The sequence below is a fragment of the Ictalurus furcatus genome, chromosome 6 (genome assembly GCF_023375685.1).
Source record: "Ictalurus furcatus strain D&B chromosome 6, Billie_1.0, whole genome shotgun sequence".
NCBI classification, from domain to species: Eukaryota; Metazoa; Chordata; class Actinopteri; order Siluriformes; family Ictaluridae; genus Ictalurus; species Ictalurus furcatus.
In genome coordinates this window covers 16,853,254-16,878,649 of record NC_071260.1, presented here as the reverse complement: position 1 = coordinate 16,878,649, position 25,396 = coordinate 16,853,254, and the positions used below count along the sequence as shown (strand labels likewise).

At 38.4% G+C, this 25,396-nt stretch overlaps 1 protein-coding gene across 1 annotated transcript in view; it reads right to left on the bottom strand.

The window, feature by feature from the left end:
- ncam2 (neural cell adhesion molecule 2) overlaps positions 1-25,396 on the bottom strand; it is a 214,349-nt gene that overhangs the window by 47,056 nt on the left and 141,897 nt on the right. Inside the window, exons 2-3 of the mRNA XM_053626743.1 lie at positions 3,944-4,018; positions 1,762-1,968 (exon numbers count right to left, since the gene is read on the bottom strand). Of these exons, the coding sequence (XP_053482718.1) occupies positions 1,762-1,968; positions 3,944-4,018 (282 nt within the window). The remainder of the gene's footprint in view (positions 1-1,761; positions 1,969-3,943; positions 4,019-25,396) is intronic.

Sequence of the window (25,396 nt, the reverse complement as noted above, 5' to 3'; positions counted from 1 at the left end):
TGTAATATTTTAACATACCATTACAGTGCACATTGTGAACGCGACGTCCAGTATGAACAACCTTGTTGATAATAATAGGTACTATAAAAATACAATGTAGCTAACATAACACAATGCTAACTTGTAATATTGACAGTTATGGCTATATTGCAATGAATTAGCTAGCTAGCTACACTATATGTGGAGTGTTGTTAGCTAGATTACACCACATTATCCTACTTCCTTCAGAGTACATGTTTTATTTTTTACTGTCCCTCTCTGCCCAGCAATGCAAAACAGTCTGCTGGGCAGCACTTCTCTTCATCTTCAAATGTGATCTCCCAGTCAGAGTAATGAAGTGTTGTGTTGCGAAGCAATATTTGGGCATTAACAATTTGTGCAACAGAGGGGGGCTCTTAGTATTTTTATCTGATTTACTATTACAAACTTACAATCGATTCGGAACATCAATAAAGGGTATGCAATGACGTCATTTCCTGCCTAAACACGCCTCCCTCAGCCGGACTGAGTGGCAAAACATCCAGCAAAATGGCTGGTTTTAATAGGGGAAGCTGTGAAAAACGCTAGTATAACTACTGATTATCGGCTTAAATTAAAGGCAGTTGGACTCGGCAGTGACCCTTACAACTTGCCCAAGAACCTGTGGTCCATGGACATTGGCATGTGGCCAGAAATCGGTTTTCCCGACATTTAAATGTACCTGATTATGATGCCGGGGGAATACAGTAAGCAAACCCTGAATGCGTACAAAAGCCTTGACGCTTAGTCCTACTTTGAGGCGTGAGTTGTTGGAGAAATTAAAGTGACAAGAACACCAATAAACATTCTGGTTGTATGTGGACAGGTATGTACAAATATTTTTATTTTATGATATCATTTTATCTGGTAAACCGTAAGCTAGCTAGTCCTAGTTTGTTTGTAGCGAACACTGCTTCCACTTACTAACGTTATATATTTGTGAAGGTAAACACAGTCAGAGAATGAATGAGCCCCAGTTATTCATCAATGGAAATAGGCAGCATTTAAAAAGAAATATGTAGTAAATTATTCATCATTGTACATGAATACTACATGCCAAAAGAACTTATATTTACACTGCTTGACTGAAAAATGACTGAATGGTGTTTTGGCACTCTGTAAAAAGATAGCTCAGAATTTTGTTGAATCTGTTAGCACAGTTGATCGCATAACAGCTTTTTCCCATTTTGGTTGTGTTTTTTTCTGTGTTTTCGTGGAATTAACGCTGTACACTAATGCTGCCGCTCAGTCTTTTTGCCACTCAGTGTCCGCGGCGAGTTCCAACTACCGTGATGTCACGTGCATACCCTCTATAATGTTAGAAAATATATAGCTTCTACATATATTTCAGTTGATCATGGAATACACGTTAATCGGTCATCTACTGGTCATTTACAATTTGCAAACATTGAAGGATCCACTCCTTCAACCTCTGTTTTTAAGTCAGATCACCAAACATTTAAGATACGAAAATGAAAGTTTCTGAAATTTTATTTTGTTTTCGTTTGTATTGCAGGTGGCCATTATAGTTGCAGTTTAGTTTAAATTTATTTGGAAACTCACATTTTTATTTTTATTTTAGTTAACGAAAATATTTTTTCACTGATTTCACATTTTAGTTTTCGTAAAAATTTTCATTAACGATAATTAATGAAATGTTGGTGTGTGTGTGTGTGTGTGTAGGTGTGTGTGTGTGTGTGTGTGTGTGTGTGTGTGTGTGTGTGTGTATTTGTCTGAACTCACGGTAAATCTCCAACACCACTGTGGCCTCTCGTGTTTCTCCCTGTGAGTCAGTGGCTTGGCAGCGGTAGATGCCTGCGTCCTCTATGTTGGCGTTGTAGAGGGTGAGTCTGGAGCGCACTCCCTCATTGTGCAGAGCAACACGCGGGGAGGGCACCATACGCTCACCTTGAGGATTATACCACTCCAGGCTGATAGATTCTCCAATCACTGCATACACATACCCACAGAACCACATACTTAGGAAAATGCTGTCCCATCCAATTGGTCATGTGACTACATATCCTAGTGTTGAAGTGAATGAAAATCCATATATCAAAAATGCAGAAAGTTGGAAACCAATTAATGACCAGTAAGGTTTTTGCACTGCCAGTTTATATCTACAGGAAACAAAAGACACTCGGGAGGTGCACAAAGTCTGGTAGCAATGAAAAACCAAACCACCCAGTAGATGATGCCCTGCAGGAAATAATGAGGAGAGCCAACATATGGCACCAAGGTGCTCTCTGCTATTAATCTTGCTGTACTGGAAGGTCATAAAAAGCATCAGTGTGGGGCAGCATTTCCAGCTGTGGATATCAATCCAGGCATCCCAGACAGAAAAGAGAGAGGTAGGGGGGAGGCAACCTAAGTACTCACTGGACTCTATGAGCTTATCATGGCTCAGACAGTGAGGACAGAGATGTCTATAGATAATTTTTTGTTTCCCAAAATGACAGCTGTATAGTTATACAAACGATATCCGAAAAGTGGTGGAGATCTTTGATGTCTGATAAAAGTCCTAAATTGTATATTGAATCTTTAGAACACAGCACTCTAAGTTCTAAGTTGCTGAGAAATTGGGTTTACAAACTTAAACTGCGAAACTAGCACATCTTTTGTTTGCATTACAATGTTGAATTATTAGCTTAATAAAAAAGCCTGTATTGCATTTTGCCTCTTTTGTCTCAAGATAACAATTTTTGTGCATGTTTTAGTGTGCACAGGACCAGTGAGGAACATTTTATAAAATGAACTTGAAGAAACAGAGATATAAAAACAAGTCTGATAGGATACACATGGTTGCTAATATACTGATTTGATTATTTGTTATGCACAAGGCTGATTAAACCTTGCTAAAATAAGCCACCACCATTGTGCCATGGAGACATTAGCCATGTATGAGAGTGTGACAGAAAGCAGAGCAAAGAACATATGAAAATATGGTAATATTAGATCTGTGTGTACTGTGTATTGAGCTCTCAGGGTATAAGTCACTTGAAATGAATACTATAGCTGCAGCAAACTCAATTTGACAACATGAAACCTCCTCGGCATACTTTAACAAAGGCATTAATGACCGATTACACTTCACACTCTTAGCCAAGATGTTTCATGAATAAAAGTGAGCATCGGCATACAGGTCACGAGAGTTCATTCAACCTGTATTCCTGATGTCTGTTTTTGCTAAAACTATATTCATTTTTACTGAAAAAGTTATGTAAAAGAGAAATCTATAACTGGAACATTATATAAGACTATACTAAGCTGTAGCCTGTAAGGGCATCATTGCTTTTCTTTGGGTCCCTCTTAAAGCTTAGAATTTTTTCCACCTCAAGAGGTTGACATGCATGTTTCAAGGGCATGTGGGTAGATACGGTACTGCAGACATCCAACCAGGCGAACTAATGAGTTGTCACATGGAGGATGACCAACAAGGGTCTGCATGCCTCACCCTGTTAGGGTAGGCCTGTTAGATAGCCTGGAGCTCAAAAAACCCCACAGCAGCTCAGCTTAGTGAAAACACAAACACACACACACACACACACACACACACACACACACACACACACACACATATACACACACGCACACACCTGTCTTACCCCAGTTCCCTTCTTCACAAGTGGTCATCCATACTGATTTAACACTGTGAATTGTAGACTGAATGCTCCCATAAAGAAGCTAATAAAAAGAACATAACCCTAACATGATCATGATTACTAGCAAAGTACTCAAGATGTTACATACTGTATACCTTCACCACTTTTATTATATACACACAATTTATTATATTCAGTCTTTGTGTAATATTTTAGACTGCATGCTTCATAATTACTATATACAATAACCTTAGGTCTTGCCTGCTTGTTAACATTAGCATATTTCTATTAATCAACCGAGGGATTACAGTGGGGGGACTGACCTGTGCATGTGAAAAACTTTGACTCCCCGACGCTCAGTTCTACCTTCTTCAGAGAGATGGAGACCTGGAGAACACCTGACAGAGAGGAAGATAAGAGAACAGGTCATAAGAAATTCATCACATTCATTTCCTATGAGAAAATCACACCAAGCTACTGGCAGCATGTAAAAATGCTGTATATCAACCTGGAAAGATGAGAGGCAAATGATAAGGAGCAGTGCAAAAGATGGAGAACCTGATGAGCAGAAAAGAAAAAGGAAGTGATGACGTGATAAAGCTATAATCTTTAAAAGGGTTTAAAGGGTTAAAGAGAACAAAAGAGTGATAATCTGCTCTAGCTGGTATAGCTGAGGAGGGGTGGGGGTGGTTGGGTTACGGAATATAGCATCCTTCATTACAGAGTGTGGGCTGCTCAGGTGCGTTGGTGTGTAGGAGAACGTCAAAGTCTGCATATGAAATAGGAGTGTAATCTATGCATTGGCCAAAGTCATGAATGTGTGAGCTGGTGCAATGGAAATTGGAGTCTTTCAGCTCAGGGAAATGAAATGGAGAGAAAATTTCTGCAGTTTCAGGTCAGCTAGCTCCTTCCATCAGAAAATGACTGACTAATGTTCTTCTAGATCTCCTTTGCACCAGATCAAAGGCTGAACTGGACAAACATTTCTGCACATCATTCATATGATTACATATACACAAAGATATAAGCACACACACACACACACACACACACACACACACACACACACACACACACACATACACACAAACACACACACAATGACTGCTAGGCTTGTCAATCAATACAGTTGACAAAATGATTAATTACAGCAAAGTCAGGCAAGAGGCAGTCATCTGGTTAGAGACGTGAATGAGGATATCCATGAGCTGCTGCCCATAGCAACCGATTTATGGTTACAATCAGCAATACTGAAATTGTACCCATTCATTGTACACTCGCTGAACATCCCCATAAGCCATCCGAGATAGCCATTCTCAGGCGGGACTGAACATAGGAGCTGTTATTAAGTGACGTTATAACTGTTATTACCACGGTGACAGCTTGAGTTCTCTAAGTACACATACTAGTGTTGTGTAGATGCTGTGTTTGTACTGCCTCTAGTTATGATATCATTATGGTGATTTAAAACCAATGCAACCAATTCTGTTGAATCATTTTACAGGAATATATATATATATATATATATATATATATATATATATATATATATATATATATATATATATATATATAGTATCTCACAAAAGTGAGTACACCCCTCACATTTTTGTAAATATTTGATTATATGTTTTCATGTGACAACACTGAAGAAATGACACTTTGCTACAATGTAAAGTAGTAAGTGTACAGCTTGTGTAACAGTGTAAATTTGCTGTTCCCTCAAAATAACTCAACACACAGCCATTAATGTCTAAACCGCTGGCAACAAAAGTGAGTACACCCCTAAGTGAAAATGACACATTGGGCCCAAAGTGTCAATATTTTGTGTGGCCACCATTATTTTCCAGCACTGAACATGACACTCCCACCACCATGATTGACTGTAGGCAAGACACACTTATCTTTGTACTCCTCACCTGGTTGCCTCCACACACGCTTGATACCATCTGAACCAAATAAGTTTATCTTGGTCTCATCAGACCACAGGACATGGTTCCAGTATCCATGTCCTTAGTCTGCTTGTCTTCAGCAAACTGTTTGTGGGCTTTCTTGTGCATCATCTTTAGAACTGGCTTCCTTCTGGGACGACAGCCATGCAGACCAATTTGATGCAGTGTGCGGCGTATGGTCTGAGCATGGACAGGCTGACCCACCACCCCTTCAACCTCTGCAGCAATGCTGGCAGCACTCGTACGTCTATTTCCCAAAGACAACCTCTGGAAATGACGCTGAGCACGTGCACTCAACTTCTTTGGTCGAGCATGGCAAGGCCTGTTCTGAGTGGAACCTGTCCTGTTAAACCTCTGTATGGTCTTGGCCACCGTGCTGGAGCTCAGTGTCAGGGTCTTGGCAATCTTCTTATAGCCTAGGCCATCTTTATGTAGAGCAACAATTCTTTTTTTCAGATCCTCAGAGAGTTCTTTGCCATGAGGTGCCATGTTGAACTTCCAGTGACCAGTATGAGGGAGTGTGAGAGTGATGACACCAAATTTAACACACCTGCTACCCATTCACACCTGAGACCTTGTAACACTAACAAGTCACATGACACCGGGGAGGGAAAATGGCTAATTGGGCCCAATTTGGACATTTTCACTTTGGGTGTACTCACATTTGTTGCCAGAGGTTTAGACATTAATGTCTGTGTGTTGAGTTATTTTGAATGTACACAAGCTGTACACTCACTACTTTACATTGTAGCAAAGTGTCATTTCTTCAGTGTTGTCACATGAAAAGTTATAATCAAATATTTACAAAAATGTGATGGGTGTACTCACTTTTGTGAGATACTGTATATAAAAAAGTTTATATTATATATTACCAGTTTGATGTTCAATGATGAAGTAGAAATGCTTTTGTTTATGGTGAGTGAATGTGAGACTAACAGGAGGTTTTTTAGAATTCAGTCAATGTTAATATGAATTAATAACATTCAATAAATTAAGAAATTTTACTTTAATCTTCATAATTTAATTAATGTGTTAATGTTAATTAAAGCAATGTTTTTTATGTTTATGAGACCAGTTACTGAGAAACAACTTGTTGAAATGGAGAGAATAATATCTTTATTTGTATTTCATTCAGAATTGTGGAATTAATTATTATTAATTTAAAAGAAGACATAAAAGGCAGAACTATCGGTATCGGCCGATATCACTCTGAATAATCGGTTATCGGTATCGGCTGAGAAATTTATTAGCGGTGCATGAGATGAATAGATAAAAAATTTTGACTGACAGGATATAATCGGCCCTGATCATCGGATGGTTTTAAACCATAGGCCCATAGCGTGAAAAATTGCCTATATCATTTATATATATATATATGACATTGCAAGTTATGAACAAACCTACAGTTAGACTGCAAATCTTTATGCTGTTTTTGTTTTATTTGTGCATAATTCAAGATCATAAATGAATGAAATATACACAGATGCTTGTACACACATGAATGAGCGAAAGCTGTTCTATAGCTGGCAGTAGAAAAATGCACTGACATAGAACTATTTCCATTTTTACACCAGTGCTCCCAAAGTAGATTAAATCAAAAATATTTGAAAAATCTGAAACTTGCAAAAGCAACACATTAACCTTTGGTTACATTTAGACATCTTTTCAATTTTACGGTCTATGCTGCTTTTAAGAAACTTACACAGAATTGACAACCTCGTAACTACCAATTTTGTACAGAAAGCTCTGCTGCCAGTCTTGTGAGCACACACACACACACACACACACACACACACACTTATCTTACTGTTTTTGTAAGGACCTTTCACTGAGAAAATTAGAAATGAAGCGAAATAATGCTATGCCTACATTTAAATCTAACCCTAATCTTAACCTCAGTAACTAAAAGGAAACCTGTCACTTTAAAATTTCTCCCCACAAATAAAACCTGTAGCATTTTTTTTTTTTTTTAAATGCAGCTTTCCTCACTGGGACCAGCCAGAAGTCCCCACTAGGTCAAAACGGTCAAATATTCCCATGACATTTTAGGCAGATGAGTCAAAGTACTGTACCACCAGGAGGTTCAACAAGTAGCCTCCAGGTATAGTCAGAATAACTTGAAGCTCAACGCTCTTAAAACCACAGAGATGCACACTGACTTCATGAAATGCACATCTTCCCCTTCCTCGCTCATCCTTAATAACTTAGTGAGAACTGCCACTCCGTTCAGGTTCCTGGGATCTACAATCACACAGGATCTCAAAAGGGAGATGCATACATAATCCATCAACAAGAAAGCTCAGCAAAGGATGTATTTCTTATGGTAGTTGGCAAGTTTCATCTACCCCAGGCTATACTGGTGCAATTATATACTGCCACTATAGAAAGCATCCTTACATCTGGTTCGGTGAGCCTCCTCCAGAGAAAAGAGGAAGCTTCACAGACTATCAAGACAGCTGAAAAAATCATTGGCTGCAGTCTGTCACAACTTGAAAACCTTTACATCGCCAGGACAGAGAGATGAACAGGAAAAATCATCAGTGGCACCTCCAACCCTGCTAATGACCTATTCCAAAAACTACCATCAGGAAAACGATTCTGATCCCTGATAACAAAAACTGCACTCCATCAGAACAGCTTCTTTCCAATGCCAATTTCTGCTATTAACCAGGCTGTCTAGGCAGAATTCAGTAATCACTACAATGCTGTCCTGCCAATAACAAGCAATCTTGCACGAAAGGTTTTTACGAACTATATATCATTGCTATTATTTATTATACATCACAATTGTTCTGCTCTGTTTAATGCGCCCTGAACTGCATCCATCTGCTATTTCGAGCTCCACTATAATGTAAATTACAATTGAGCCTACCATTTCAACTTAAGGTGTAATATTTGTATATTAGGTGCAATATTTGTATATTAAGATGGTAAATTGTGTTTCGTTGTCTGAGATGTGTGTGTTGATTGTATCGTGTTGTGACCAAACACCAAGAAAATTCTTGGTATATGTATATGGTGAATAAAATGATTCTGATTCTTCTGATTTGTCCCTACCAAGATATAAACATGCATGCACGCACGCACACACACACACACACACACACACACACACACATACACACACACACACACTGTTTCTGGGTCAACATTCCTATGTATCATCAGTGGAACTTATTATTAATAATTACACCAATTAATTGTTCAACATTCACGTGAGATGGCTTTTTAATAGTCTTACATTATTTTACATTATTTTAAGATAGCACCTCATTTCTCTGTCTTTTAGGAGGTGATAGAGAAGTCTAAAGCAATAGATATCCCTCTAGTCATTGATGTAGTGAATCTCAAGTTCCAGCTGTTAAACAGATGAGATTTTCTTCTTATTTCTTTCTTTTATTTATTTAATACAGGCAAATAATACAACATAACCACATGCACCTCTACACACATCAGACTGGTCTGTTATTATAAGCAGGTATTCTGCTGTTTATGAAGGACATTAAAATTACCGGGGCTCATTAATACTTTCCTTTTTTCTAATATATTTTTTCTTTTTTGCACCCAAATGCTGCACAGGCAACCATTGTAAGACCTTGATCTATAAAAGTTTTTTATTTATTATTATTTTGTTAATAACATTAACAATATATTTATTGGTTTTTGGCATCGAAAGAACATAGTCATACAGGCAATAACATTTATAAACATTTATAAACACTCCCTTACCCCACCCTCAACATTGAACATTCATGGAAAAATAAAAAATTTAAATAACAACATATAATAAGAGGTACAGTATTTTTTTATAGGCACTGTCGTTTTATTGATCAATTTCACTCATTCATTTCAGCATAATCACTTTCCAGGAATTGCATAAAAGTGGCCTGCTTTCTGCCATCTTTCTCTCTCTGTAGGAGGTGGAATGAGTTTCTATGAAGACTTCCCATTCAAGGAAAAAGTTATCTACCCCCTCACTGGATATATTATACAATGAAATGTTTTGCTGAATGCAATTGCTTACCTTGTTTATTTTGCAGTATTGACTAAACTTCTTTCATGGGTTAAATTGAGCAGTTACTTGCACTCATTGATATTCACTTGTGCATGCTTATGTGAATGTCTTAACATAAGATAACATTAGGATGAGTAATTATGACTATAGAAGCAAGAGAAAAATATTAATGTATACATACTGTAAATGTATTCTATGTTATGGGAGCAATCCCCTTTTCCTCCAAAAGTGAACACACACACACAAAAAAAAACTGATTAATGCTGTCTCTCCATCACCTCCCCCCCCCCCCCCCAAAAAAAATACCACTGTAAATGAAGTCAACGTAGTAATCAAAGCACATTATGTGTTAATATTTACCGAAAATTGCTGCAAATATAGTCACTGCTGCTGTCTGTCCAGCTTATACACATTCAAACAGGTTGGCAGCATGGGATTTGTTTGGAACTATTGAGAGCTACATGAACCATGTGACTGCGTTGTGGCGAGATCAAAGCGTGAAACTCTCTTTTTCAACGGCACTGCTTCATAGGAATTAGTACTAGAGCTGTATTGTATTATGCACTATGACTCTAACATATAGACATGCTCTCTAGGTTGTGTCTTGTTTGTGTCATGGTTAGTAGATTACATTAAAACAAAATCTCTTTAAGACTGCCTCTGCCCCAACTTGCTGCAGTATTTTTAAAGGAACTCATATTAAATGCAGACACATTCTTGCTTTCTTCATTAATTCTTAGTCTCGGTCTGAAATACTGCATAGCTCCTGTCACTATACAAATACAAATGACCTATACAATTGCCAATCAACCTCAACCTAGATTTTTAAAATTCACAGCTTTATACTTTATACAATACCACTGTACTGCACTTTTCATTTTTAAAACAGAGGCATTCAACCCATTCAGTGCTGCTGAAAAGGATTTACTGTAGGATTCAATCAATTCACTTAGAAGCTGATGGCACGAAACCACAGAAATTACAAATGGTGTTCTCCAGTGTTCTGTACTATAGTTCGCTTTCACATACTACATATTTTATTTATAATATGTTCCAGGTTGTTAGAAGAATTGTGAGGGTCATGTTTTATGTTTATGGCACACAGATTTAGTTTATTAGATTGAAGTGATTTCAGACCCACCAGATTCTTTCACCTTAAAGTCTTTGACTGGTTCAGATCTTACTTTGGTGGTCATGATTATGTTGCATTGGGCATTTATGATTCCATGCTATACATTGCATCTTGTAGAATCAACAAAGAATTGATTCAAGGTCTGAATTGATTTTTAAATGACATATCTTTTCATCCTCAATGTGGTATAACTAATAAATGCAGACAACACTCACACAAATGTTCTTGGTAGCAATGACAGGCCTGTCAACTCTGTGCATTACTGCATAAATGACAGTCGTTTGCTGCATAATTTTCTGCAATTAAACAGTGACTGAATTTCTTGTTCTTGGAAATGAAAGAGAACAGCAAAAGAAAAATCATTTATAATTTCTAAAGAAATATTTGTAGATATGTTAAGGACAAGAAAAACCAAAAACCTGGGAATCTTTTTTCTTTTTATTCAACAGCATGAATCAGAATACAAATTATTATTATTTTTTTGGGAACACTAGACTGGATAATTTTAACACACTTGTATATGACCTATGCAAGAGTTCTATTACTTAAATGTATTGCATGCTCAAAATGATTAAATGCATAAGATTGAGAACACATTACACATATATTACTTGTATCTTTAAAAAAAAAAAAAAAACACTGTAAGATTCCTTTTATAAATATTTAAAAGCTATTATGGTCTCTTTCTAGCTTAGTGAAATGTATTTAACATATTCCCCAGTTACATCACTCAGTTTACCAAAAAGCAATATTGTGATCATTTTTAAAACATGGCTAATGACTATGCTCTGCTTTCATAACCAGAAACTCTGAAACACAGTTCTTTGCTCTTTCTTCCAATGCTTAAGTCTATACACATGACCATTTCAGAAAGAAAGTAAGCCTTTACTGTCACATATTCATGTACTGTGACATTATTTTCTTTGCATATCCATAACCACATACTGCACTACAGTATATGTAAGCATGCATCTATCTACAATGCATCGCCAGCACCATTAGACCTCTTGGACTAAATAAATCAACAATGAAGGTTGATGTCCCCAAACAAATGATTCAGTTGCAATTAATTCAAGTAGTGTAATCTGGCTAAAATACTCTAAACCCCATTAAATATCAGAGTATACTCTGTGGTATGTCTCTGTAAGCAGTAATTAGGCAGACAGGAGTGTAATGCCTAAGTGTAGTCATGTCCTAAAGCATGGAGGGATGCCAGTCTTCCCTAAAGAATGCACAATAACACAGGCATTTCCACAATACACACTCAATGTGGAGGTTGCCACTTTATGCAAATCTTTCCTTAATCAAATCATACACTCCATGATTATAAAGCAACAAAATTAGAGGTTAACAAGAGCAAAATCTGCTTATAGCCATATACATACAAATTAAATAATCATCACACACTAGCTGGCAGTCATACAAAATCATGGACACACACACACACACACAGCTTAAGTCTGTACTTGCGAGCTCTGAATACAGCCCTTTGTATTGATTTGCAGTGACTCTTCCCTCTAAGGAGACACGTGGACAGAAACCATACTAGCAAAATGTCCCCACAGCATAGCAGACTCATATTTTTCCTTTCTTACACTTCTGTATGTTTAGCATACTCTTAAAGAAGCTAAATGTATAATTCTAATGAGAGAACATGCAAGTGTGCTATGTTGTTTAAACATTTTCTTACAATTAAATATTCAATATACTCCACTGCATTATAGGAGCTGCATAAACAAGCCGATTGTCAAGCATAATCCCTTCATAACCAGACTCTTTATTCCTCATTTAGATTTTCTGGGATATCTAATTCCCAGTTCTCAAACAAAACAATTTTAGTTAGATTTTCTTTTTATCATACACCATGAAGAGTTGTTCATTTCTCTCGTTTTGTTTATTCCTTCCTATTTTCTGCCTAGTTAATTCATAGCTCTGTAGTTTGTGTACTTCTAGCATACATTTTATAAAATCAGTAAAAGCACACTAAAAGAACATGCCTGTATGCACTCAGATATCTTTAGACATGAGGGCAGGATCCCATTACATCCAATTACGATTAGCAACCGGATATAACGCCTACTCAACCAATATAACTGTTAGCTCCAATACAAACAGAGCCCTTCAACATTACATCACAGTATTTCCCTTTCCAGTCTGTCATAATATGCAGCGGAAGAGGTTCAGACTGAAGAGATGTGTCTCTTTGGTCTCTTGTGCTGCTGCTCTTTGCCTTCCAGTTTAATGTGCTTTTTCATAGTGTATATATTTGGTGGAGATATTGAGATCAAAGACTGGACTCCCTGATGGAGAGGGGCCAAGGCCCTGCAGCTCTGAGTCAATAAAGCACTGATGATGAGTTTGTGTTTTTCATTTGGCAGAGGTCACTCCCAAAGCACGCCAAACGTACAGGGTAATTATGCCCCAAAGATAGCATATTGTATTCCTTTTTTATTATTACTTGCTCCTGTGTTGCTGTACTGTACTGTTCCAAGGATTTGTCATGAGTGTTCTATAAAATGATAATAAAGATAAAGATAATAAAAGTTTTCAGCAGAGGAGTTGCAAAGTCATAATTTTCTGCAATCTTGGCTGTAGGCCTTGCATTTTTTATTGATGATCAGACAAAAAAAAAAGATTTCATCACAGAATAGTTAAATAAACATTTTCATTAGTCATCTTGGCAGCACAAGTATTATATCTTCATGAATTAGTTGCATACCATGCTGTTGTGTCTCAAACTGTCTTATGTTTTGCTTTGTATCTCTTTAGCTAGACAGGGTTTTAATCATCATACCCTGACTGGGAATGATGAGGAATAATTCAATTCTAACACACTTTAAAATGTGAGTGTAATGAATTTTGGGTAGTAGCAAGATTAGTGGGTAGCACAGTGGTGCAGCGAGCAAGCAGCATTGCCTCCTCACAGCTCCAGGCTCACTGGTTCGATCTTGAGCTGAGGCTAATGACTGTCCAGAGTTTGTCATGTTCTTTCCATGTGCACATGGGCTCCCTGACATGTCATTAGGTTGGTTGGCTATGCTAAATTGCCTAGGTGTGAATGTGTGGGCATGGTACCCGGAGATCTTCAGGGTAAATTCTCTACCTCACACCCAGTTTTCCCAGGATTGGCTGTTGATCCACCAGGACTCCAACTAAAATAAAGCAGTTCCTGAAGATGAATGAATGAATGATGAAAGCTTTGTGACTCGTTAGCATACCCCCCCCCCCGTCCCCCCCCCCCCAACACCACCACCACCATCCTTCAGAAAGATTTACCCAAAATAATTACCATAGACTTTCATATTACACTCATGAATCCCAACCACTGATTACAATTCTTGGAGACTCAGGTCTTGCAGAATGCGACTTCAGATCAAAGTAAGCATGGTAGTTTACTGTTAGTGGTTATCCATATTTCATACATTACATCATTATTGCATTCTCACATGAGACAGTGCCCCCCCCCTTCTCTCAAACCCCCTCACACACACACACACACACACACACACACACACACACACACAAACACGCTACATTTGAATCATAAGTATTACTCATTTAATATTTATGATTTTAACTCAGAACGACTGTAATGTGAGTAGACTAGAGGGGTGAATGTTGGATATTACACACAATGGGATGATCTGGGAAGACAATCATATCAGAATAGCTCAAATTGGGACCAATTTTGTGACTGTGGGAATGGGCAAATCAGCGTCAAAATCATCCTGATTATCTTCTAGTGTATCTCCTATTAACTATAAGGTATCAGATTTGTGGGTAGAAAAAATTGCAGTCAGTAACATTAGCTTGCAAGACATTGTTCTGTTAGCTGACTTACTTACTTACTTGCTTAGTTTCTACCAAATGTTTTGCTTTACTTCCTGCTTTTGTTTCACTCAAGTAAATCCAATACTACTGCCACATTGGGGAATAATAACTTGAGGCAATTTTTTGAGGAAAGTGCGGGTCCGAAGGTAATTCTGATTACCTGACAAAATGATTGACTGTAGTAGCCTGTATTCTGATGACTAACCTCCTGTCTGCGCTAACATCACACTAGAGCAATCAGCAAAGGAACAAACAAACATGCGAAGCTACTTGAGCATACACCACAGGCCCTGCCTTTGGTCCATCCAATCAGTGTCCAGAATGATTGGCAGTGCACCCCTTAAACTCCCATGAGTCTTTGCACCATAAATCACCCTGTGCCAGCATGGAATTCTGTGACTTTGTCATAAATCATAGAGCAAAAGAGGACACATTCAATCAGCATCATTATCTGCCTGTGTTTTGTCAGGAAGATGGCTATTTTGAATGCAGTTATTATGCCATGTCTGGTGACGGAGACCTCCTGAGGCTGATGGAATGCCTCATTAATATTTAGTGACAGTGTCACAGTACAGGGCCCTGAGGACTGTGTGACATGGTGACAAACCAGTGGGGAGTGCCAACATGCTGATTTCCAGTCAATCCAATGATGTACAAATTGTACATCATACAGCAATAATACAAACAGATTTTTTTCTTTATTTATTATTAATTGCAGGCCTGACTTGGGAATTTAAGGAACAATTTCTAGACCAAGCAGGAGTCAAAGGATAAGAGGATTATAGGATGTATTGACAAGTTACAGTATTACAGTATTAAGAAAGCTTGAGATGACTGACTGTCAAAGGAGTATAAGAGAGAAGCATGCAAAAGAGACTGGAGATGGATGTACTTGTGTTTGTCACTTAGACAGGATTGGTGAATCTGAAAGAATCGCTCACTGTTGGTTTTGGACGTGAGAGGTTGACAAATAGCATAGTGGTTCTGATGCAGGCAAAATGACACTATCAGCCTCAGTGTAAGACACTGACTGTATGTCTACTGAGCTGACAGCTTAAGCTACTCTATCCGCACTGTGTTTAGAAAAGTGCTTTTCAATAGCACATAGATTTGCACATGCCATATAGAGAGCTTGCTGATAAAAGCAAGAGTGTAGAAGCTTCACGCTTCTGCAGCTTTACATAAACATCAGTGAAATGGCTTTCACAGACACTCCTGATGGTGCAGATGGTTGAGAAAAGAGATGGTTGTTGACTTCAGAAGAGCACAGAGCATCCACTCTCTGCTGAACATCGATGGCTCCTCTGTAGAGATCATCAAGAGAACCAAATTCCTTGGTGTTCACCTGGCTGAGAAATTCACCTGGTCCCTCAACACCAGCTCCGTAGCCAAGAAAGCCCAGCAACATCTGTTCTTTTGCAAAGGGTGAGAAAAGCCCATCTCTCACCCCCCATCCTCACCACATTCTACAGAGGGGCTATCAAGAACATCCTGAGCAGCCGCACCACTGCCTGGTGGAAATTGCACTGTTTAGGGTTTCACAAGACCCCGCAGAGGATAGTGAGTACAGCTGAGAAGATCATCAGGGGATCTCTCTTCCATCCATCACAGACATTTACACCACATGCTGCATCTGCAAAGCCACCAGCATTGAGTATGACCCCATGCACCCCTTACACAAACTCTATCTGACAAAAGGTACAGAAGCATTCGGGCCATCATGGCCAGACTGTGTAACACTTTCTTCCCCCAAGCCATGAGACGTCTCAGTACTCAGAGACTGGACTGACACTAACCCAGACACACATACAGTACTGTGCAAAAGGCACACACAAAGAAATGCTGTAGAGCAAAGATGCCTTCAAAAATTATTATTATTACAGTTATTATGTTTTTTGTCTGAAAAGTGGTTTCTTATGTAATATGCTGCTTTCTTTACTGACATACAAATATTTTTCTGTAACATTTCATTTTGTGCTGGAAATCTAATGTTTTGAAATCTAAAATGTTTTTTTTTTGTACTGACTCGATAATGTAGAAGTTATAAAATAAAAATACGTAACACACACACACACACAAACACACTGAACACCATTCCACTACCTCTGCAATTTTTTCAAACTTCTTTCTTAAACTTCTGCTAAAACACAGCAAACAAAATACAGTATTGACCACCTGCATTTTTGCTGCTAATTAGCATGTTATGTTAACGTTAGTCCTTTAGTGTGCTGAAGTGTCGACACTTCTTTGTAGTCTCATGTACTTCTGTGTTGTTTTATGTAGCACCATAGTCCTGGAGGAACATTGTTTTGTTTCACTGTGTACTGTACCAGTTGTATATGGTTGAAATGACAATAAAGCCCCATGAACTTGAAATTGGGATGATGGAGGATCTTTTAATATTTCTGCTGGCTGACATACCAGTCAGTAGGTCAGACAAGAGCAGGCTGGGACTGTTTAAGAAGCAAGGCTTGGCCATATTTACTGAGGAGTGCTACAGTCCCTTCTAGTATGTTGTCTTGAAACAAAGTGAGACACGAAGTAACATGAGCAAGTTATTCTATTTAAACTCTTCATGACTCTGTTGTTTTTTTCTTACAGATGCAGACATACTTCATAATGAAATAATGAGAAAGCTACCGTGTAGAAATGCATTTTTTATTGACCTGTTTTCTTTTATCTGTTCTGTTGGACACAGAAAAGCTGTTTTCAGCTCAAGGCATCACTCATGTTGTCTTCCTCATTAATTAACACAGCACGACTCTGACAGCAGTGACAGAAAATAACTACCATCTTCAGCGTGGCCCTTATTACCCATGTAAACTCATTTGAATTTGAATCCAATGTGACATGAAAACAAGCATTACCTATAAGAGGGATTTCTTTAGAAAACTGTTTACTCTACATGTGACACAGTTTGTGAGCACTTTATAATGTAATAATGATAGCTTTCAGCGCTGAATACATCTCTTCAGGGAAATGGGAGAAAATTAATATTTCACTAGAAAAAAATCTATGATTTTCTAAAGATGCATATGCATCTGCGTTTACTGTCATTCTGTCTGGTCTGGTTGGTCAGTACCCTTATTACGGTATGTGCTGTGCTCAAGGCCATTCAATTCAAGTGAGACAGTCTTCTTTGCATTCAGACCTGCTCAGGCTTCAGTATGAAGTGGCTAGATACTTTCCATCTCCCAGGCACTGAGTCACAGGTGATAAGCCCTATTTCCAAGCCCCATCTGCAACTCTGCCAGCGTTCAGGCCTGTTATTGTCCTCCAGAAGTGTTGGATTCAGCATGTTCATATCTCCTTTATTCAGGCAGGTCAGCCTGTGTCGAGTCAATTCCTGTCTGATAATAAATTTGACTCAACAAAGAATTTGATTCAATTTCACCATAATGAATTCTTAACCACCAGCACCCCAGCCTCATAGTTAGTTCCTACAAGAGATGAGCTTTGTAGTCAGTTCTCTTGTATCTATTCATGAGACTTTTTTTTAATAAATATGACTTTTATTTCCCCTTCCAAATTCCAGTTAAGTGGTCTTAACATGGTTTTAAATAATAATATATGTAATATGCACATTAAACATCTAGAATCGGATTCTTAGAGTCACTTTGCAAGGTCATTAGCATGTTATCTTTCTATGTATTGATGATACTATCAGTGGGTGCATTTTACTTCAGTGGATTACAGTTACAAGTACATTTGCTTTAAGAGGGGCTACAGAAAGAGATATCTCAATAGCACTTCTTCCTGCTTCAGGTGAAGGTAATGTATGGAGATAGAAAATGATAGGGGGGAAACAGGGATGGAAGTAAGCCAGAAGTCGGGCACAGCTGTCGCAAGCACTTATTCTAGCCTGTGTGGTAGAAGGTTGTGTCTCTGGGGAGAGAGTGCAGGGAGAGAGAGAGAGAGAGAGAGAGAGAGAGAGAGAGAGAGAGAGAGAAGCCTGGCTCCATTCACTAACAGAGCCAGCTGGAATAGAGTTAACCACTTACAGGTGCAAGGCCTGTGCCCTCAGAAAATCCCTATACACCACACATTCACTCCACTCACTACTGTGTGTGTGTGCGTCTGCTCATATGAATGTGTTAGCTGTCACTGTGTATTTCTAAATTTAGATAATTAGATTTAATTTATGTTTTAGACAGTGTGATGTTCTGTGCATTTCTTCAATTAAATATGACTGGCTAATTATAGGCATTCATACATTCTGTTGTTTACAAGCATCAGTAAAGACAGTGAGACAAGGGTGGCAGAGTACTTTAATCACCATGAAGAGGCCAAACTTGAGTGCAGTGATAGACTTGGAAAGAGGGGCAATACAGGAGGAATAGAAACAATGTGATGCAGCATGTCTCCTAAGTCATTATGTTCAACATGATGCACCTGGTCACAAGTACCTACTGAGTGACTTTCCAGTGCAAAACATGCACCTGGTCCTTCAAAAACAACACCATGGGGACATAAGATACTCACTCTACTGCAGTTTGTTTAACCATAGCGCTAACTCTGGCTTTGGTTTTTCAGTGAAGGATTCGAACTGCGGATGAGCAAAATGTGTTCTATAGATGGCAAGCTAGAATATTCTATGGCTTCCTGTTTGTAGAAGAAAACACATCATGCATTTGATCTCTCAGAATATCCAACTTGCTAAACGGCAGCTAGTACACAAACGTTTGGAATGCATCCTTTCATATTATTTTGCACTTCTATTGTTAGGTGCACATATACTGATATAATCACAGATCTATAGAGTGTCACGGATTCCTCTGCTTGGTGTGTGGCTCAAAGAGCTGCGAGCACTAAGGTTTGCCATGACAATTATGTTATCGACGCACAGTACGATATATGGACATGACCTCGATCATTTCTGCTGACATCGATATTGAACATTGTTTTTACATGCGTGGTTGTTTACATAAAAATGAATGTCACCAATATTTTAGCCATCTGCGCTGCTTCTGTCCACTCGTATGCTCTAGGTCTGTCAAATAAATATTCAAACTTTGAATATATGTCAAAGTTAAGATAAACATGCACCATCAAATGCAAAAACTGTGTGCATTCGAGTGTAAGATGTGTAGCAAGCTGTAGCACTGAATTTAATTAAAACATACTATTTTGACACACACAATATGAACAATGAACTAACAATGTTTTTTGAAGAAGTAAAATGTAGAAAGAATAGTTCTAAATGGTAAATGGCGTGCACTTATATAGTGCTTTTATCCAAAGCGCATTACACTGTGTCTCATTCACCCATTCACACACACAAACACACCAATGGTAGCAGAGCTGCCACGCAAGGCACTAACTTGCCATCAGGAGCAACTTGGGGTTCAGTGTCTTGCCCAAGGACACTTCGGCATGTGCAGTCATGTGGGCCGGGAATCGTACCGCCAACCCTACGATTAGTGGACAACCCGCTCTACCACTTGAGCCACCGCCGCCCAGTTCTAGTGTTTCAAATAATCCAGTCATAGTCAGAAATGTCAGGGATTGACCTGCTTAAACTGCGTGATCAACATTAGGAACACCGGTAAACTGAAGCGCTTTGCTAGCGGTTTAATTAACTCACCCAAAAGCATCCTATACACATATGAGATTAATCAGACATACACAACATATACCTAATATTACAACTTGCTTCTGCACAAAATGCAGTGAATTTGAACTTAAGTAAGGCGCTAGGTAGAATGGTAAGTCACATTGTGAATACGTTCTTTCCGTAACAATGCATTAAAACACGGACAATGAAAAAGTAAAGCATAAAGAATTCACAATATTGTATTACAGTAGTGTACTCATTGTAATGTTGTTATTTCAAGAGATCAGGTTTCCACAACAAGGGCAGTCTTCACATTACATTTTTAAGTTAATATATAAAATGTGTGAATATTTGGTTTAATTTTTGCATTTTCTTGTCAACTAGAATGCCACTGACTAATATTTGATGCCATTTTAGTCCGAGTAAAATTGACTAAAATTAATAAATATGACATCATGAATATTGGCTAAATTGAAAGGATATTTTAGTCAGAAGACAAAAACTATGACTAAAACAGTGTGAATATTAACAGTGGAAGTGAGCTGAGAGCCTAGGTTAAATCTTTTGATTTTTATAATTTTGTGCACTTTAGATTAAAAATGTATGCACTTTGTTAACAGCCAGGTTTGTTCTTTGCAACAAACAATACAGTAAACCACAGCACTGTTTATGTTTTTTTATTATTATTATTTATTTATTGCACTCTTGTGGACTGTTGATTTTAAAATCTGGTGTCCATTAGTATTTTCCCCTAACTGAAATAATATATTTAGAATTCAAATAGAATTCAAATTTTGGAAATATTTAAGTGAAAAATGATAATTATGATTATACGATTGGCATGAAAAGGTCTTAAAATGATGATAATATCATTTATTGCAATTATTTCTGGGACAATATATCATCCAACAAAAGTAGTTATTGCGACAGGCCTTGCGGGCACTGTCCACATGATCTCTTGATGTTTCCCTTTTATACACTCATGTGTCTTTGCTTCTGCCTCTTATTGTGCTTCTTTGTCTTGTTAGGACAAGACTCCTTCCTGTTTCCTGGATTTGACCTGGCTTGTGTTTTCGTATTATGGTTTATCCTTGTTGATAGGTCTTTTCACTGACCTATGCTATGGACATTGGTAATGAATTTTTGATTTTCACTTAATACCTGCACTTGCATTCTGCCTTTCACTACAGCATTTTACATAGAGACTCATATTTATGTTTGAATATAACACATTTATATATAAGCCATGTATATACATCTGTGTAACCAAGTTTAAATCGAACAACAGAATATTGTCTTTTGTGTGATACATTAATTGGACAGTTTATTAGCTGCAGCTCTCTTGTATCTACACCAATTGACATTCATAACAGTTACACCTATTGTACATACTGGCACAATTTGTACTGTAGGTGTAATATTAGAGACAGTAGATAATTTCACAGTTCCTCAGTCCCTGATTACCCTTTTCAGCAATGGAAAAGCACCATCATATTTGGGTGATGGATCATGACAATGGCATTTTAGTAATAGTCTGTGCTAGTTCAAATGTATCAAACACATCTTGGTGGGATTTTAACACTGTAGAGTCATATTGGATACATGATACCTTGTTGGTCCAACCTGTAGGTGTACATTTTGTGTCAGTTGCAGACCACATGGCTGCTGTTAGTTGTTTATTTTCAGTTTGTGGGCTGTTTTCAAGTCAGCAGTGACATTGAGGTGCTTAAAATCCAACACTTTGTTTAAAGGTAATATAGGGCTACACGGCATCTGTATACTGTAAGCACTTACTGACATTTACATTTACATTTTGTCATTCAGCAAACTTATCCTGAGAGACAGAAAGCACCAAAGCAATACAATGCACCTAGCACATCAGCAAGTACTCATAACCATTTGTGCAAGTGCTTGAGTGGTCTAGGTGGTTAAAAAAGACTTCAAAAAAAGATTTCAAGCTAAGTTCATAAACAATAATAGAAATAAATTAAACACATAGAAGCAATACAGTAGGTGAATGCAAAGTCAGTGCAGAGAATGTAAAAGTTTTATCCTAGGTACTGTCTGAAGGGGAAGGACTTTAGACCTTTTGAAAGGAATAGAAACATGGGGCCATTCTGAGTATAGGTAGAATCTCATTCCACAACTGTAGAGCTAGTGCTTTGAAGCACAAAGATTTTCCTTTACAAGCATGTTGAAATGCTCCAGAATGCTCTGAGGTTGAAGACATGCCAGTGTGTAATTTTGAAGTGTGATGAGGTGTACCTGTGACACCTTGAACACAACAACGATCATTTCAAATTGGATTCTTATTACTAAAAAAAAAGCCAGTTGTGTGGCATTTTGAATGCTCTGTAGAAGAGATATTCTGTATGATGGGAGGCAAGCAAGTTGATAGTTGAAGAAGAAGAAATTTGCAGGATATGGTGGTTGATGTGATGATATTGTGAAACTTGAGTCCATCATCTAAAATCAAACCAAGATTTTTTCAGCTGTGTGTGCTGGCTGGACTGTGAGGGCATCGAGGCTGATTGACACCTCCAGCAGGGGAGAATTTTTCTCAGGTTAGTGTATCAGTTCAGTTTTGCCAAGGTTGAGTTTCAGATGATGGTTCTTCATCCATGAATAGATGTCAGAAAGGCTGTCTGATATGGTCTGAAAGATTCTGTAGGGAAATTGAAAAGAGAAGTAAAGACCTGGTCACTGAGCCAGTGATTTAATAATATACAAAGAGAACAAGAGTTGACCAAGTACTGTCCCCTAAGGGACTCCAGTAGTAAGACTCTGTGTGGTAGGTAGTACGATTGATCCTGTAGGTATGATGAGAATCAGATCAGAGCATAATTCCTGATGCCAAAGTTGGCAAGAGTTGGAAATGAGGATCTGGTGATTCACAGTGTCATAGAAAGGTCAAGGAAGATGAGAAAAGAAGGCATAGAATACCCTCTGGCTTTGTATAAAGCCTCAGTGACTGCAAGGAGAGTTGAATGCACTGTAGAATACATTGCATTGCATTGCAATCAGACCGGTTGGCATCCAGGAGGTCATTTAGTTGAAGGTATGAATGCAGCTATCCGAACACTGCATGTTCCAGGGTCTTGGATAGGGATAGAACGGGTGAAATTGGTCTGTAGTTAGCAGAATTAGTGTGGTTAAGGTATGGGTTTCTTAAGCAGAGGTCTGTCACAAGCAGACTTGAGGAAACCAGAATACTTGATAAAAATATATTGATCATAGCAGTCACATGAGATTTTTTTATGGTGTTGGTTCAAGTGCGAAGGTTATCTGATGATTAGTTGTCATAAGCATCACCACTTCGTCTTCAGTTACTGGCATGAACGAGTGAAAGGTTGGGCCCACATTGTGTGTATGGGTTCGTTCCACCACAGCTGGACAACTGAATGCTGCTCAAATTTCAGTGACATCCTGAACAAAGTTCTGGAGTGCAAAAGAGCAGGAGAGGTATTTCATAATACATAGAGAAGGTATAGAACAATTTACATGGGCCAGAGATGTGTTGGTATTGATATGAAGTGAGCAAAATAAAGCCATCTTGGTGATAGCAACAGAAGAGGAAAAGAAGACACACACTGCATGCGCTCAACTCTGCAAAGCATTTTATATTAAAAAAAAAAATTCAGAATAGTGAATGTCAGACAGCCAGGGGATGGAAAGACTTGGTTTAGATGGCTTGGAGGTGTTAGGGCAAAGCAAGTCCAGCGATGTGGAGAGGGATGTGCAGAAGGAACAAGAATATGATAATGAAGATTGGGTCAAGGTTTGTTCTGAATGCAACAGTAGAAGCAACTGGAAGTGGAATTTTGAGGAAGAGAAAATGACACAAAGAAATGTTCTGTACATGAAGAGGAGTTACAATGAGGTTTCATGTTGTAGAGTTCTTGGTGAAGATAATGTCAAGGATATTGTCAACTTTGTGGGTTGGTAGAAGAGAGGCCATCCTATGGAAATGCAGAGAGAATGGAATTGAGCTTGTCTGTGAAGTTTTCAAGAGGATCTGGAGGATGATAGACCCCAATAATATAAAGTTTCCAAGATGTTTAAACAGTGACAACATGGAATTCAAAAGCAGAGATCCAAACTTCAAAAAGAGAAGAATGACAGTATATTCAGGAAGAAGTGAAAAGCAAACCTGTCCCCAGTCCAAACCAGAAGTCCCACTGGTATGGTAGGCAGAGAATGCCATAGAGGGTGCAACAGGTGTGTATACATTGTGGGATTTTTTAGGGAGTGAACGTTCCAGTGCACTGGAAATATTTTGAGATTGAGACAGCCCTTAATCAGTTATCAGTGCCCTGGAAATAGGGAGCTGATTGAGACATACCCTTAAACTTACTTTATCCACCCATCCATTTTCTATATCACTTTTCCTTCAGGGTCATGGGGAACCTGGAGCCTATCCCAGGAGGAATGGCACATGAGGCATGGGGAACAAGGCAGGGTACAACCTGGACAGGGTGCCAATCCATCACAGGGCACAAACACATACACATTCGCACACTCATTCATACACTACGGACACTTTGGACATGCCAATCAGCCTACCATGCATGTCTTTGGACTGGGGGAGGAAACCGGAGTACCCGGAGGAAACCCCCGCAGCACGGGGAGAACATGCCAGCACCAACCCAGACGATGTGAGGTGAACGTGCTAACCACTAAGCCACTGTGTATCCTAAACTTACTTTAATTAAGTGAAAAGAACTGTCATGACAGTGACATCACCATCACTATGACATCACTTATGGGTCAGAGAAAATATACATAACCTACATAACAAAACAGGTTTTCATGTCAATATTACAGACAAGTGCCAAGTAAAATGGACACTGCAGAGCATGTTTTGAAATAGCTCACAATTTTTCAGTTTTCCAGTGAACTGCACTTGGCAAGCTCCTGTGTCACATCATCATCACTATGTGACTGATGTACCAGAAGTGCACTTAGCTTCAAGTTAGTTGTCATAGTGGACTAATGTACACCAGCCCAGAAAGTAAACAACAAAACTGTATGTCACTTGTGTTGTCATCCTAACATTAGTTTTGACAACATCTAATGCCGGTTGGACTAAACCTTTATAAATGTTCATGTGGGTTTATATCAGTTGTCATTAATGACATAGGTGTCATGTAGCTCACTACTGCCATAAATACACTTTCTACTGTCGACACTCACACTACCACATCATGCCAGTTTCAGTGCTGTGCTGAGAATGGTCCACCATCCAAATAATATCTGGTCAGTTAAGGTCATGTGGTGCTCTGTTTTCAATAA